The 16,783-nt window shown below is 35.1% G+C and overlaps 1 protein-coding gene and 1 long non-coding RNA gene across 3 annotated transcripts; both read right to left on the minus strand.

The window, feature by feature from the left end:
- Positions 1–6,601: 6,601 nt before the first annotated feature.
- LOC131037273 (uncharacterized) lies at positions 6,602–16,096 on the minus strand. Of its 2 annotated transcripts, none has more exons than XR_009104195.2 (3): positions 14,683–16,096; positions 7,837–8,050; positions 6,602–7,684 (listed from the first exon to the last, which is right to left on the minus strand). It is a non-coding gene; the product is annotated as an uncharacterized LOC131037273 (long non-coding RNA). The 2 variants fall into 2 exon arrangements; XR_009104196.2 differs by having other exon boundaries at positions 6,629–7,684; positions 7,884–8,050; positions 14,683–15,648.
- LOC131876374 (uncharacterized) lies at positions 10,061–12,678 on the minus strand. The gene is made up of 3 exons (XM_059221575.1): positions 10,882–12,678; positions 10,554–10,769; positions 10,061–10,451 (listed from the first exon to the last, which is right to left on the minus strand). The coding sequence occupies exons 1-3, from the start codon at positions 12,596–12,598 to the stop codon at positions 10,207–10,209; spliced, it is 2,178 nt and encodes a 725-aa protein (XP_059077558.1). The 5' UTR covers positions 12,599–12,678; the 3' UTR covers positions 10,061–10,206.
- Positions 16,097–16,783: the final 687 nt, after the last annotated feature.

The following is a 16,783-nucleotide window of genomic DNA, read 5'->3' on the forward strand; positions in this document are numbered from 1 at the left end:
GAAGTGGGTTTAAAAAACAAAATTGAACGCAAATGGTGATGTGCCAAGATTGGTGGCAAAAGGTTATTCACAATAACCCGAGGTAGACTACAATGAGAGATTTGCACCGGTTGCCCGCTTAGACACCATGAGAACAATACTAGCCATAGCAGCTCAAAACAAGTGGGCACTATATCAAATGGATGTGAAATCAACTTTTTTAAATGACATTTTAGAAGAGGTCTATGTGGAGCAGCCACCTGGGTATGAGATTTTAGGTCATGAAAACAAGGTTTACAAGCTCAAGAAGGCACTCTATGGACTCAAACAAGCCCCAAGAGCATGGTATAGTAGAATTGACTCTTATCTTTTACAAAATGGATTCAATAGGTGCAACAGTGAGCCCACATTGTATACCAAGATGAATAAGAAAGGTGAGATCATAATTGTTTGTTTATATGTTGATGACTTGATATTCATTGGTGATCTTTCAATTGACATGTTTAAATCAACTATGAAGAAAGAATTTGAGATGACTGATTTGGGTTTAATGAGATATTTTCTCGACATTGAAGTAAGTCAAAATGATAAAGGTGTTTTCATTTCACAATCTAAGTATGCAAATGATATCTTGAAGAGGTTTAATATGATAAGTTGCAAATCAGCACCAACACCAATAGTGATAGGTTTAAAGTTGTGTAAATATGACAAAGGAGCTAATGTAAATCCAACTTTGTATAAAAAACTTGTTGGTAGTCTCATGTATCTAACAACCACAAGGCCGGATATAATGTTTAGAGTTAGTTTCATTTCAAAGTTCATGGAGTCTCCAAAAGTTACACATTGGAATGCTGGAATTTTTTTTTTGAAATCTGTTAGTGGAACAAAGAATTATGAAATATTTTACCCAAGGTCAAATGATTTCAAACTGATAGGATACACGAATAGTGATTGTGCTGGCAGCATAGATGATAGGAAGAGCACTTCAAGCTATGCTTTTCATTTTCGATCAGGTGTAATATCATGGGCTTCAAAGAAACAACCTATAGTCACTCTTTCATCAGCTGAAACGGAGTATGTAGTAGCTATAAGGGTAGTGTGTCAAACGGTTTGGATGAGAAGAATGTTGAAAGAATTGAGGTATGAACAAGAAAGTGCAACAAAGATATATTGTGATAACAACTCAGCCATAGCATTGTCAAAAAATCTAGTATTTCACAAAAAGAACAAGCATATAGACACAAGGTATCACTTCATCAGGGAGCTGATCAACTATGGAGAAATAATTTTGGAACATTGCAAGTCAGAAGTCCAATTTGCTGATATCTTCACCAAACCACTGAAAAAAGAAAGTTTTATGCATCAACAAAACAACTTGGGCATTGTAGATGGCAGTTGCGATTAAGGAAGAATGTTGAAATTAATCCCCAATTGCCCACCTACTTCTCCATAGACTGAATGCTGTCCATCCAATCTACTCAATCTTACCGTGCTTGTGCCTTCTTCCTTACTCCAAACAGGACAGATTTTGATTAAAAGTGTTGATTGTAATCTATTCCCAATCTGCATACAGCGAACAAGTAAGTTAAGAATTAAATTAAATTATATATTTTTGTTTTTTTCCCCTCTTTGCTGGAAGCACGTAGAAGTATCTAGAAACTTATAACAGCAAGAAAAAAAAGAAAGGAGGTAGGGCAGTTTTTCAATAGGATGCCAGAAAGAACAGGGGTTATGTAACTGCAGTATTACTTCAGCACAAGAGAAGTGTAGCAGTCCCAGATTTATGAACCATATATTAATTTCTGCATACATTTTGAAAATATAAATATACATACCACTTTCAGTTTATTTGTGTGCTTTATTTTTGTGTTTATCTATTCTTTGTGTGTTTATCTGTTCTTCATTTCGTCTGCCTCATTTCATCAAGATGGTGATAAAGAAAAGCATAGTAGTGAAGATAAGCTGAAGGTGCTTCAGCTTAAATCTTTTGGCACTGCCTGTTTGCAAACTGAACTTATCTGAAGCACCGCCTAAATCTTTGGGCATTGCATGTTTGCAAACTGAAGTCATCTGAAGGTATGTGTTTCTGCTATTTTCATTAAACACCGCCAACTGTCATTAAGCACCGTCTAAATCTTTTGCCACTTCCTGTTTGTTAACTTGCGTGCAGTGCAAGTCTATAAGCCGCCCTTCTATAACTATAAAACTGGGGCTAATGTAAGAATTTGAATATCATATCGGAAGAGATACATGAAATCTCTGCAGAGCTCTGTATTTGTGAATCTCTGTTTCAAAATTTTCCTGCAGCCCTTTATCTCTTCCAGATCAAAAAGGAGAAGTGGATAATTATAAAGACGAGCAAGAAGATGATGTCAAAGAAGAAGATGATCGTTAGTGAATATAATTCCAGGACTAGCTATGTATATTATGAGATCATCTGGAACTATATTCACAATCATCATCTTGTTTTTGAGATCATCTGGAATTATATTCACTAGCCATGCCAAAAGATTTAGGCGGCGCTGAATGACAGTTGGCGGTTATGAACAGATGTTGTTGCTCCTAAGCATTACTGCTATGATCTTCATCAACATCTTTCAGCTTATCTTCATTAGCATGCTTTTCTTCATCACAAACTTTCTTCAGGTAGCACAGATATTGTTGTTTTTATTGTTGGCATGTAAGCCATAATTTTAGAATGAGTCTTGTTGCATTATGCCCAGGGACCTACATCTTGTTCATCATCTTGTTCTTGTTCTGCATTTTCCTCCTGTATCATCCTTATTTTTTAAATTCTTCATCATAATCATCATCATCTTCTTTATCATGATGTGCCCACAGACCTACATCTTGTTCTTCTCTAGCATTTTAGTCTTCTGTATCATCCTTATCTTCTTCTTCATCAACTTCTTCTTCATCGTCTTGTGCCCACTCACTGACATCTTCTTCATCTTCATTGTTTATGTCTTCTACTAGGGCCTCACAGCCACACTATCCACATTCTTAGTTTCATCTAATAAAACTTTTATCGTCCTCCTCTTCTTTTTCTTCATCATCTTCGTTACCACTATGCTCTTCTTCATCATAATCGTAACCATCGTTCCAATCATCTGCCATAGAATCTTCTTTTTGCCCATCTTTATAATTATCCACTTCTCCATCATCTATCTTTCAGCTTATCTTCATTACAATGCTCTTTTCCATTATCCTTTCTTTGTGTTGCTGCTTCTTGTTCTTCATGATCTTGTCCCCTCTGATCAACTTCTTCATCTCCGTTGTCTCCGCTCTGATCCGTCAAGCAGCCGACACCCACAATTTTTACATTCTCGGAATCATATGAACTACTCATTTTGACCATATCAAGGTATAACATATCAAGCTGCAACGACGCAGAAAAGACTAGGGACTGTGACGTTCCAAGAAACAAGAAATTGATTAGTAAAAAGCCAGATAGAGATAGCCGAATAAAAAACCGTAAGAAAAATTACAGTAGTGCAGGTAAAAACTATAAAAACGTTATAGTAATTTGGAGGTATGAAATGTAAATTTTAACAAATCTCATTGGATTGGAGTTGAGCTGCTCAGAAATCTCCATTCACAAAGAATTGAGTTCAGCTAGGATCAGGTTTAATTCTCTTTGGAAATTTAAATTTTAATCGGATGAAATTAGCAGGTACAGTGGCATTAATAGAAACTAATCCTATTTTGTGATCCTTGCAAACTCATGGATTTTACTTTAGCTATTCTCAATTATCTCTTTCAAATGCTTGTGCAATATTTTTTTTACCACCATTCGTTTTATTGGTTTATTAACTTTAATCCTCTTTGTGCTAATAGGCTTTATTTTCTAAAACTGATCCACTTCAAAAAATTTAGACCATTGCTCTCCTCTCGGCAATTCAAATTTTACGAGCTTTATACGAAGTAGCTTCCATATTTGTGACCCTTGTTCAAAATGGCCTTCAATCTTTCCTCAGCTATGATTCTTTCTTTTAGTGGTTATGCCTGACTTCAAATTGCACACCCATGATCTATTAACAATTTTCTTCTTTGTAAACATAATCAATTCAAATTATCTTTTTGGGTTCTCTTCATCTACTTTAACTCTTTCCTAATCTTCCTTATTTGATACCAATTGTTGGATAGAGGCAATGATAGACGCTGCATCATATAAAGAATAATTTTTATTCAACTAATTATTTACAATTGCTCCATTATATAAAAGTGTCTTAAAGAACAATGAAACTTCTAGAATTATGGTTGACATGTCAAAAATTACAACCTAATAATAATTGAATAAACATGTTTTCTAACTTATATATTAGTGGTAGCTCATCTGATGTTGGGAGTGGGGATACTTAGGCTACTGAGTCCCCAACAAATCTTGACATTAATAAGTGGAGCTGATCAAGAAATATATGGGCAGGAAGAAGACCCTCAAAAAGATGATGACTTACAGGATGAAAAAGAAAAAGATGCTGCAGAGATGATGAAGAAGAAACGGATACCTGAACGGAAGAGTATGAGCAAGAAAATGATGGCAGAGAAGCTAAACCCAACAACAACGTAGACATCACTAAGAGTTCATTTGAGAGAGGATTCTGTCTTTTGACTTCTCAATAAATCAAAACCTAAGCAATGGAGATGAATCAGAAAGAATCAACAAGGATAAAATCTCTGTCATGAAGAAGATGTGCAGAATATAATGGTGAAAAAGAAGATGAAGATGGAAGAAGAAAAGCAGAAAATGAGAAAGAAGATTGGTTTGATAGTAAAGAAGATGATGATAAGGAAGGTAAGCAAGAATATGATTATACCACTAATGATTGTTGGAATGTGAAGTCTAAATTGGATTATCATCTAAATGTGGTTGAGTCATTTTGGATTTTCGAGTCATTTTGGATACTCATCTAGATGTGGTTGAGTCATCATGGATTCTCATCTAGTGTCTTACTAGGTGATCGCCGTTAGGTGACACAATGAGAGGTGTCTTGTTAGGAGGTGCAAATTTTTTTGAGACTTACTATAAATAGAAATTTTGACATGTGGTATACATGTAGTTGTGCGAGTCATACTTACTATATTTAGTAAGTTGTCTTCAATTAGAACTCTGCAACCCATTTTTTTTTTTGCTACTCAAAGTCATGTTTTGATGTATAGTTTTGAGATTTTTGTAACTCTATAGTTCTTAAGAATCAATATGAAAGATATTTTAGTAAAATCTTTGTGTTATGTACCATTATTCTTCTTTATAATTTTTTGCACTTGCTAATTTTGTAAAAATGATAATGAATTAAATTCATAAAAAACACAAATGAATACATAAGATGTTATTGCAGAAGGATGGTGAGGATGATGAAGCAAGAAAGTCAGGAGTAGTAGAAAAGGCTGAATCAGAGATAAATTTAAAGAGAATAAGATGTTCAGGGGAAAAAAGATCTAGATTAGACATTGACCTCAAAAAGGCTAAGAACATCTGAAGAAAAGGCTAGAATGGAAAACAATTAACACAGCATCTGAAGATAATGTTGAAGAAAAGGATAGTAATGAAGATAAAAATAAAGATGAAGGAATAAATAAAAAAGAAGCCCTCAAACTAATTGCAGTAATGGATATGTCCTGCAAAGAGATTCTCAACAAAACAACAGAGACTATCATGATCATTATGTGCTGTACGATCTAGGCACACACGAGGACAAAGAAAACAAGAGGAAAACGAAGAAAATGATATTTTTTAAGATATAGTTAAGCTTATGGAATGCAATAAACAAGCCGCAATGAGAAAATAAATTTATTGTTTGTTAAATACGTGAATAGCTTTAATTGGAAACTTTATGAGGCTATGGTTTTTTACATGCTTAGACACTTGATAGTTATTTTTTTTCCAGTTTACCACGTAACCCTTCACCAATTCATGATGAAGTACGTTGTGTGTGTCTCTCAATTTTAGTAAAAATTTCCATGGTATTAGTATTGCTGTTGATGAACTATTAAGCTATAAATAACAAGGACTGCAAGGCAGTGAAGTTCCTGCCAAAGACTGGCAAACCAGTTTTGGATTTTGTGTGATTTGTTTTGGTTTTGAGTTTTGTGTGAAGACTAATAGAATAATGTTGGTTTTCTCTCTGAAATTCTGCACCCATGGATAGAGGCTAATAACAGGCAACCAAGTCTTTGCCCAGTTAATTGGTGAGCATGTTTCACTCTCATATGAAAACTGAGAAGAATATGATTCTATGACAGATGATCAGAAAAGGAGTTCATATGTATAATTTTGATAGTCTAAAACTATGAGCTTGTGCATGCCTGGGTAATGTTAGCGTATGACAAAACATGAATTTTCGATGAACTTTGTGCACACTCACAGTGTCAAAAATGAAGGTCTTTATTGCAATGTACAGAACATGCACAAGCTCATATCACTTCGACAGTAGATTGACAACATTATGAAAACTATTAGTAGTAAAGGGTTTAGATCATGTGCTTCATCTCGGCATGGATTAGCTGTAGTTGGGCTGCACTTCGTCGCTGCAAAGCAAATACAAAAAACCTCCACTTCTGCTAGCAGTGCTATATTTTGTTGGGCATGAAATAAGGTACTATTTTTTCAGTGGGGAACTATGATTGATGACATTTTCTGTTTTTTGTCTAAAGCAACAGATATCTATTTTGCAATTTAGAAATACAAAGTAATATTCCTTGTGCTTTTTCATAGTTAAAGTAAAATATAACTAATTTTGCAATTTAGAAAACTAAATCAATCTTTCTTGTGTTTTTCGATTACGCAATGTTTTTTAGATCAATTAGAGAGGGATCTACAGTGGCCCTCACCCAAACCAGAAGAAAACATGCTTACAGATACAACCATAAAATTATTTGCACCTCAGATAACTAAGGAAAGACCCATACGACATGACTGAATATCAACATCAGAATAAAGATCACAACCCACTAACACAAAGAAGACCACTATAAAAAAGCCAAATATACAGAGTGCCGAAGGGCAGGCCCGACAAAAAAGCACATGAAAAAATTAGACTCAAGAAGCAGGCTTTCCATTGCCCGGTGGGAACCTTCATCAATCGTTTCTCAAGCCTCCAACTGAAGGTTTTCTGTCTCGGTCCTGTGACGAGCCACTTTTTCTTAGAATTATTAACTAGCGTTAAACTCCCCATGGAAGTGACTACCCGAAGTAATCTAGCACATCCTGATTTCATGGGAAATCATGAAGAAAGCAATCCTCTTCTTACCGAGCCAAAACCTCATCCATATCTAATGCCTGATGATAGTCATTCAAAGAAGCAGAACAATTCTTCCAATTTAAATGTGCTGGAGTATCAATTGCTATCCAATCATTTTAGATTCTCAGACAACAATCTGATGCCTCCTTCTATCTTGATAGAAACTACCCATGATTCCCCCAAACAAAATCCTTGTTTGGTATCTGCTTTTTGGGAAACCATTTCTAAAATAAAACTTTAATATTAAGACCATTGCACCCTCTCACTGCTTCCTTGAACTCGCGTGGCACAGACACTTTACCCGTAGCATTAAGACCTGGGCTTATTCATTTAGTGTGGTGCATTGATAAAACATTGTCTCACGTCTGTAAGGCTTCCACATAAGCAGCAGACCCCTGTGCCTTGCATATGCCCCTGCACTGCACATTACAACCGCGGGTCCCTTTGCAAATTGAAGCCTACAGCTGTAAAGTACAACTTTACCTTAGAATCTTGCATATATGTATGGTAAAAAAATTGCAGATACAGTTTGGTCAACCTTGTAAACCATCTTAGAGACAAAGATATTTTAAAACATAAGAAATAATTGCTGCGCAATATAGCTTTACTTTAGAACCTTGCATATACGTATGTTGAAAAAATTGCAGATACAGTTTGGTCAACCTTGTAAACCATCTTAGTGACCAATGGATGAGAACTCAGTGCAGAACTGAGTAAGCAGCATCAGGGCATATCACATGATACTAGTCATAGCTGGCGAACTTTGGGATGATTATAGAAATGTCATTTTCTTTAGACATGTAAAAGCTTCAAGCCAATTGTAGACATTTCTGTCATCCAAAAAAATATTGATTTCTCAATTTATAAAACTAATTGTATTACTAAAAAAATTATCTGACAAAAAGCCCTTTGAACAAGGAATGATTTCTCAATGAGAAAATAATTCAATTTTGAAGAAATGATTAGACATTATACCTTCTTTAACAGGAAAATAATAAATAACTTCGTTGTCACTTAAAGGATTCTCTTTAGAAATCGAGTTATTTAGAGCTAAGAAAAGAGTTAGATTTGAACCAAACTGTAAAACAAGATCACTGGTAACATCATTAGTCTGAGATAAATATGATACGTACTTCCAATACGCATTATCACTATCATCACACTTGCATGGAAGTCTAATAGAAACTGTTGAATTCTCTTGATAGTTTTCTTCTCAAGGCATCCATGCCAAACCTTTATAGTTGTATTGTACAACATCTGAGCTCATGTTAGGATTGTTGCCTGCATGGAAATTTGTATAGGCAAGAAATAAACTCTGTACAAAAGCAATTTACACCAATAAGGAAAGCATTCTTTGTTTCATTAACAAAGTAGCCCCACTATTCATTTGATCTGCAAAATGGTTTTTTGCAACTTCTCTTGTAGATACAGTTACATAAAGATAGTAGCGAAGATAAGCTTGGTAGGGCTCTTTAAGTGTGCTCTTGTCACATGTAAGTGGGTAGTTCCGATATTGAATCCCTAAAAAGATCTCACAAAAAAGCACTAAGAAAATCAACCATATATGCTGTAAGAATTGAGAAACTTTTTCTTCTGAAAACAAAGAGCTTAAATTTTCAAAAGGCCATGCAGAGAAAGCCATGAGTTCTATCTTCTCCCACATAATATTATGTTCTACATATTTGACACTGTCCTAATGGTGCTGCACTGAAAATCATTCTTCCATATACCCAGATTCTATATAATTTTGAAACCCTTTGTGCATTTTGCAATTATCAGTTAAAATGGTTGTTATCACTTAGAATTGTGTTCAACTGAGCTTCTGTGCTAAATTCAAATCTCTTTATATTTGTTCTATCTAACAACTTTACTGTGCAAATCACTTATGGCACCAAAAAAATATGCAATATTACATTTGAGTGAATGCACCCTAGGAAACACTTAAGGGACTGGTCACCAAAGTGGAACTAAAACATAAGGCAAAGATAGCAAAGTATGTTATCTTTGATCTCAACATCCAGATTTTAAAATTTTAAGAAAGTATAGTTAATTGTGCAGTTATGGAGATTTTGAAAAGATTTTCTTATACTAAACCTTTGATTTAGATTCCCTAAATGGTACTGCTCAGGACACTAACTTGGAGATTTTAGTGCTTCTGGATGTGGATAATCTAGCCTGGAGTTTCAGAAATACGTCAGAATTGTCTACACCTAGGACTTCTTATGGCGGTTGGAAGGATCCCACTTGTGAAATCAGACGAAACTTTGTTGGTCAGTACAAAAAATTCTTTGCAAATAATTGCAACCTTGTTCATGCCCTACCAACTAAGTATTTAGTTCAACTACATTTTCTAACTATTACAATTACAGGGCATTACATGAGCTCATCAACAATGTCATCGGTTGCCACCCACAACGAGACAATCTACTAAAAGATGACAGCTTTGACGTTTGCTCTTCACGAATGCCAGAAACCAATTATTACAGTTTAGTGGAAACCGTATTCATGTGAATTGAGCACTTCAACTTCGCTAGAAACTAAAAGATGAAAATCATTTCATCTATGATATAGGAAAAACCATAGAAACAATAATCGTTTGGGGAATTAATCGGCAAAACAAAAGTATAAGATTTTTTCAAAAAATCGGGAAAAAATCGGGAAAAAATCGGATATACAAAAAAACATAAAAAATTGCAGAAAAACAATCAAAAACTACTTTTTTAATATATTTTAGGGTATTTCCATGGCATAGAGATATTGTAGGCAAATAAAATAGACACTTGAAAACATGAATTGCAAGAAATAGATTTTCGTTGCTTATATTCATATCACTGATTACGTTCCACAAAATATACTACACCATAAATAATATCTAGATGGTGATAGATGTCAAAATGTCAATTACAATATAGTTTGTGACTTTGAACAAAGTCAACCTGTAAATTAAGTACAAAATTCCAAAATCTCAAATGTAGGCAATGACATGCTAGAGGGCAGGAGGCCCTGATGATGAAGCTCCTGGGCAAGAGCCTGTCCTAATTCCTTCAACCCATTCAGGACGAAAGTTGGCTTGCCTCATGATATCAAAATCTTCAGACACAAGCGGACGATCAGCAACAACATAATCATCATCAACATCATCATCATCATCATCAGCATCATCAGCAGCAATCAACTCGCACTCTGGATATATCTCATCGAGGTCAATTGGCAAGCATTCCTCAATAGTTCCTGATTTTGCCCATGTAGAAATTAGTGTTTCCCTTACAAATGAAAAATCAATGAATAGTGAATACAATTCAAAAAACTGCAACTATATATTAATATTCTCACCTTGAGATTTCCTTATCTTCAAGCGGAGGTTGTGATGAACAAATACCAAGTCATTCAGCCGTTGTTGTGATAGGCGGTTGCGTTTCTTAGAATGTATGTGTTCAAACACACTCCAATTACGCTCACAAGCTGATGAGCTACATGGTTGGCTCAAAATACGCACCGCCATCCACCTTAAATTTGGTATTTCATCTCCAAAAGAAGCCCACCATGCAGCTGAAAAACACATTATATGGAGATGATATTGTAAGACTAAGAATATCTTATAATCTTAACAAACTTAGTGGTTGGCAAAATAAAGAGATTGTCAAAAGTTTATAGAGTCTACCTGGTTGAATTGTCTTTCTGCTTTGTATAGCAGCCCTAGAAGAGAGAAAGCCCTTAGCATGCTTGTACATTTCCAGCTCTATCGTAGCCGCATCAAATTTTTCCAAGTCAGGAAACATTTTTTCCATGCACTTGAAGAAGCCTTGTTTGATCTCAGCATCAATTTCTAGGAAGTCAGTCTTATAGAATAACAGAGGATTGAGAAAATATCCTGCAGCATGGAGAGGAGTGTGCATTTGTCCATCCCATCTCCTATCAATTATGTCCCACAACGGCATATACTTATCCCTGTTATTTTCCAGCTTACTCTTTATCACCTCCTTGGCCCTATCCATGGCCTCATACACATATCCCATAGGGGGTTTATCTCCATCCACTAGTCTCAAGATTTTTACTAAAGGCTCTGAAAATTCTACAATTTGTTCAATAGATTCCCAAAATGTGGTAGAATACATATACTCTGCCACTGCTATGCCATTTGCTTGAGTTGTGAAACTAGACTCCATCCACTCAGCTGAAACAAACATTCGCCTCAAATTACCTTTTTGTTCACATAATGTTTGTAATGCAAGGAAATATGTTGCAAATCTTGTCACTCCTGGTCGAACTAGCTCCTTGCCACCTGTGAAAGAGCGCATTATAGCCAAAACCCTTGTGTGATTATAAATAAATTTGGTAACCTTGTGAGCTTTCTGAAATGCCGCCTTAACCCATTCAATTTTTCCAATGTCCTCTAGGGTTAGATCAAGGCAATGTGCTGCACATGGTGTAAAAAACATGGAAGGATATTTATCTGTCAGAAGTCTCCCTGCAGCAACACAAGCAGCAGCATTGTCTGTGATAAATTGAACCACATTTTGTGGCCCTACATCTGTAACTACCACGTCATACATCTCAAACAATGCATTTGTGGATTTCATCATATTAGATGCATCCACAGATTTCAAAAAAACAGTGCCAATCTCACAAGAGACAAGGAAGTTAATGAGAGTTCGGTTCCTTCTATCTGTCCAACCATCTGACATGATGCTGCAACCAGTTCTAGCCCACTGCAATCGATGTTGTTTAACAACATCTTGAACATCCTCTACTGCATCTTTCAGCATACCAACCCTTAATGATTCACAAGATGGGGCTTGAAACCCAGGACCTACAGCTGCAATAGCATCTATCATGGGTTGCCAATATGGATTTCTGGAAGCATGAAATGCCGTGTGAGAGGAGTACCAATAATTAGCAATTGCCTTCTTTGCTTGTTCAGTGACAGTTTTCCTCCATCCTGTACTCTCCAAAGTGGTTTGTGATCCTGCTGTGGTACGAGGTTGGAAGAAAGCATTAGTGTTTCCTCCACCTGTGTTTGGTCCACGTGCTATAGAATTATGTGTCGACCCAGATTCCTTGAAACTCCCATCTTCACCATCCTCCTCACCCAAATGGTTCATCCTGGGATCTGCAGAACTAGAACCTAGTTCAACCCCAATTCTTGCCTTTTTGGCCTTACTCTCAGCAATCCCGTCAAGAGATTGCTTCGCCTGATACGAGACATCTGTAGGGCATGCCTTGCATATCACGGTGTTATTTCCTCGTTCTTTGGACAAATGCCATTTGAAACGATAAATTCCACCACTGATCTCTTCTAGACACCAATTGCACTTGACCTTCGTGCTACCCGGAACTGCTGTGCAATGTGTCCATGCAAAGTCTTTTTGACGCGGCATTATCAAGAATCAGATCTGTAAAAACATTACACTCAATCTTAAACTTTTGAGGGATATACAGTTAAATTTAATATACTGCTCAATATATACAGTTACTAAATTTAATATACTGAAAATTTATACAGTATATTAAATTTAACTGTATATATTTAATAGTATATTAAATTTAATATACTGTTAAATATATACAGTTAAATTTAAAATACTGTTAAATATATACTAAATTTAACTGTATATATTTAACAGTATATTAAATTTAACTGTATATAAATATATACAGTTAAATTTAATATACTGTTAAATATATACAGTAAATAAATTTAATATACTGAAAATATATACTAATAAATTTATACAGTATATTAAATTTAACTGTATATATTTAACAGTATATTAAATTTAATATACTGTTAAATATATACAGTTAAATTTGATATACTGTTAAATATATACTAATAAATTTAACAATTAAATTTTAACAGCATGTTAATATACGTAACAGTTAAGTTTAATGTAACAGTATATTAAATTTAAAAGTTAAATTTAATATACTGTTAAATATAATTCTATAAAACAAACTAATAAATTAAATTAAACTATATTTATTATATAGTTTAACTTTAACTGTTAAATTTATTAGACAATATACAATATATTTAATAGTTAATATTTAACTATTAAATATACTGTATATTGTATAATAAATTTAACAGTTAAATTATTAAACAGTATATTTAAATTTTAATATATTGTTAAATATATTTAACTGTTAAATTTAATAAAACAGTATATTAAATTTAACTGTTAAATTTAACAGTATATTTAACAGTTAAATTTAATATACTGTTAAAACAAACTAAGAAATTAAATAAAGTTTAAACTAAGAAATTAAATAAAACGAACATAATATTAAATAAAATCTATAAAAACAAAATTTGTAAAACAAAAATTTAACTGTAAATACCCTACCTGGAAGGCTCGATGAATGCAGTGATGGCGCGCTAAACTGTAAGAAACAGTCCGGCTTGGTGATCTCCTTCTCGGACAATCAATCTCGGAAAATCGGAAGCCCCAATAATTACGAACAGACTTCAAATTTCCCACCTGCAAACTTTGGACGAAAAACAGTAGGGAGGCGGCGTCCATTTGTAGATTTTTTTCCGAAACTTTTGCACCTTTTTCGTGTTTTTAGGGTTTTCGTGCAAATAATTGCGATTTTTATTTTTTCCGATTAATACCTGTCGATTAATCGGGCTTAATCGCGTTTAAACGGGAAAAAATCGTTGACCCGCGGTCAACGCGTATTTGGCGATTTTTTCGGGGAAAAAAACGCGACCCTCTGCGATTCCCGATTAATCGCGATCGATCGCGATTTTTCCCCGATCATTGTTTCACTGGGAAAAACCATATTTGTTGGGAATCTTGCATGTATTGGTGTTGCTTGTTGCAATGTAGGTTACAATTTTGAAGATGAAACCTATAAGAAAGGGTTTGAGTGGTATGTGATGTCTTTCAACCAAATGCCTCGTAGACATGTAAGCAAAATTTGAAACTACAGACAAGGCATGTCAACCGTTTGACATAATGCCTTAACGAGATGTCATCTCCTGGAATGGAATGACTGCAAGATATGCACAAAATAGATTCGTTGAAAAAGCTTTAGAAACTTCCAGCCAAATATAATTGGAAGCGTAAAGCTAAATTCGAAAACCTTCACCCAGATCCTCCCTGGGTTTGCTAAAATGGGAGAGCTTTGGAACACGGTATAGACATCCATCAAAGTAAGATGGAGGAGGGATATTTAACAGAAATGATAGTTTGAAATGCTCTGTAGACAGGCAAGCAACATATGGAAGCATAGACGCACTTACTGTGTTCGACAGAATACCTCTAAGAAATGTGACCTCATGGAAAGTCATGATTGCATGATAGACAATATAAATTTAACAAAAATTGAAAGAAAAAATTAGTAAAGTTTAAAACCCTGTCCCCTCTTGAGATGGAAGATGTGGAAGTTTTTTCAGTGAATTATACAGATAGTTGAACAGAGCTTGAAAAACAATTAGGGTGTTAAAAACGGTTACCGTTAGCTAGAAGTTGTCATGTCAAGAAAGGCCGATAATAAAATGCCTGCAGACCTCTCGGTCATAATGCTTGTGATTGACTTCCTTAAAAATCGTCCAAACAATTTGCACCCATTAAAGGGCAGCTAATCTTAGCCCGATCCTCATTATCGCCTACAATTAGCTGCCCATTGTCATTGGAAAATCTTGGCTTCTTCTTATACAGATTGAATAGCTTGTAGTCCTCTCCTTTTGCTTACCCTCAGATTTTCTTTTCTAGAATGGGAATTGGTTACCATGATCTCCTTTGATATGCGAAAATCAGCTTCTTCCCCTGTTCTTTGCTCAATAGCCTCTGAATATGTCCTCTTTTAGTCTGATTCCAGAATTATCGCCACCTCAGAGAAACATGTAAACAATACTCAAACCCTAACCACCAACTGGAAACTGCAGTCTATAGAGAGTCTTAGAAATTTACACCGCCCAGTCCAGCGTCCTACAGAAACGGCAATCCCAAGATTTTGGTTTTCGCCCCCTTCCTCTATATCTGTGTGTCCTCTTGCATTGAATCTTAGAATGCCTCTGCATCCTCCAACAAGATCCTGCCAAAACACACATGTGACAGACAGCAGCTAAAGCCCGATCACATTTCTGTAAGGAATATTGAATTGAAGTTTTGCAAAGGAAAAACTAAGCGATGTTATTGGATGTGCAAACATGGTTAAATAACTATTTAATGCAAACCCTCCCCAAAATCCATGGGGGCACGAACTAATAAAGGTTTGTTTTGGATGTTTTTGGTAGTATTTTCTACTATAGTAAGTCGTTAGTTCCTGTCCCGCTAGGAATTATTGCTGAGGGTCCGGTTTAAACAATGATTAAACTTCACACAATCAACCAATCAAATTTCAGCAATTATCATGTTTTCGGTTGCAGGGATGTTAGTTACGATTTATGTTTCCAACACAAGAGAAGGCACTTTTGTCAAGACATTGCTCTGAGCTATGCAGGATTAGCAGGGGCGGTTCTCAGTCTGTTGCAAAGTCAGGTGTTGGAAACGTAAAACCTCCCCATCTTCCACGTTGCTACTTACCGAACACTTGTAATCTGAGCAAGACAAGACTTAGGATCACTTCCATTCTTCTTAGTACATTAATGCAAATCACTTTTTCAATCACATAACTTGTGAGCGAAGTGATGGTCTCCGGACAAAATCAAAGTGAGGTCAATATGAATAAGTCTATTTACCTTGGAATTGAAAGCATGAAATCTCTAAGCGATAAGGATTTCCCATTCTTTGATTTACTTAATCTGTAGCATTATCAATGATGTGCGGAATTGGGGAGGGCACATATGACCTTATTTTTCTTGTGTAGAGCAAATTACAGAGCAACAAGGGCATCTACATTGCCATAATAAAGTTCAAGCAGTCCAAGGATGGTGATGGCGTTTCTCCAACTGCTATCAGAGAGATAACAGTTTGTGCAATTTCTCTAGTCCACATTTTTTATTATAATTGTCCATGACAGGGATTCGAAAGGGTGACCTCGTCGCATGTTCTCTAGGTATTGTTTTGTATATTTATTGATGTTTTTCAATTTTTTTAGGGTTTTGAAAATTTGAAGGCCAAGAGGTTTTTTGAGAGCCACCCGATTTTGGGCTTTCAAGCTTAAATACAAAAAATGATTGAAAGAATTAGCTTAAAAATAAATTTGATTTAAATAATTTGCTAACCCTATTGTAGCACCACTCCAAACACTTTCCATGGGATTCAAAATATTATATTCTCCAAGGCCTACACAAGAATCACATATATGAGAGAAGCATGTCGATTTTTCTTCCATTCTTCCGAAAAAACTGCAGATTTTTTATAGTAAATTGTTATCCGAAAATTTTGATTTTGTACAAATGGCCATTATGATGTTCGTACCACCATTTATAAGCAAAAACTAATTATATCCAATCAATGTGACGTTAATGTTCATGTTATGTTAATATGAATTATGGACCATATATACCAATCGATAAATCAGATGACATCACTAAAATCCTTGCTTAACATTACAATGATTGATTTTGGCTTTCAAGCATAGTAGCAAAAATCATTTATGAGTCATGATTA

Source organism: Cryptomeria japonica, chromosome 5, assembly GCF_030272615.1.
Source record: "Cryptomeria japonica chromosome 5, Sugi_1.0, whole genome shotgun sequence".
NCBI classification, from domain to species: Eukaryota; Viridiplantae; Streptophyta; class Pinopsida; order Cupressales; family Cupressaceae; genus Cryptomeria; species Cryptomeria japonica.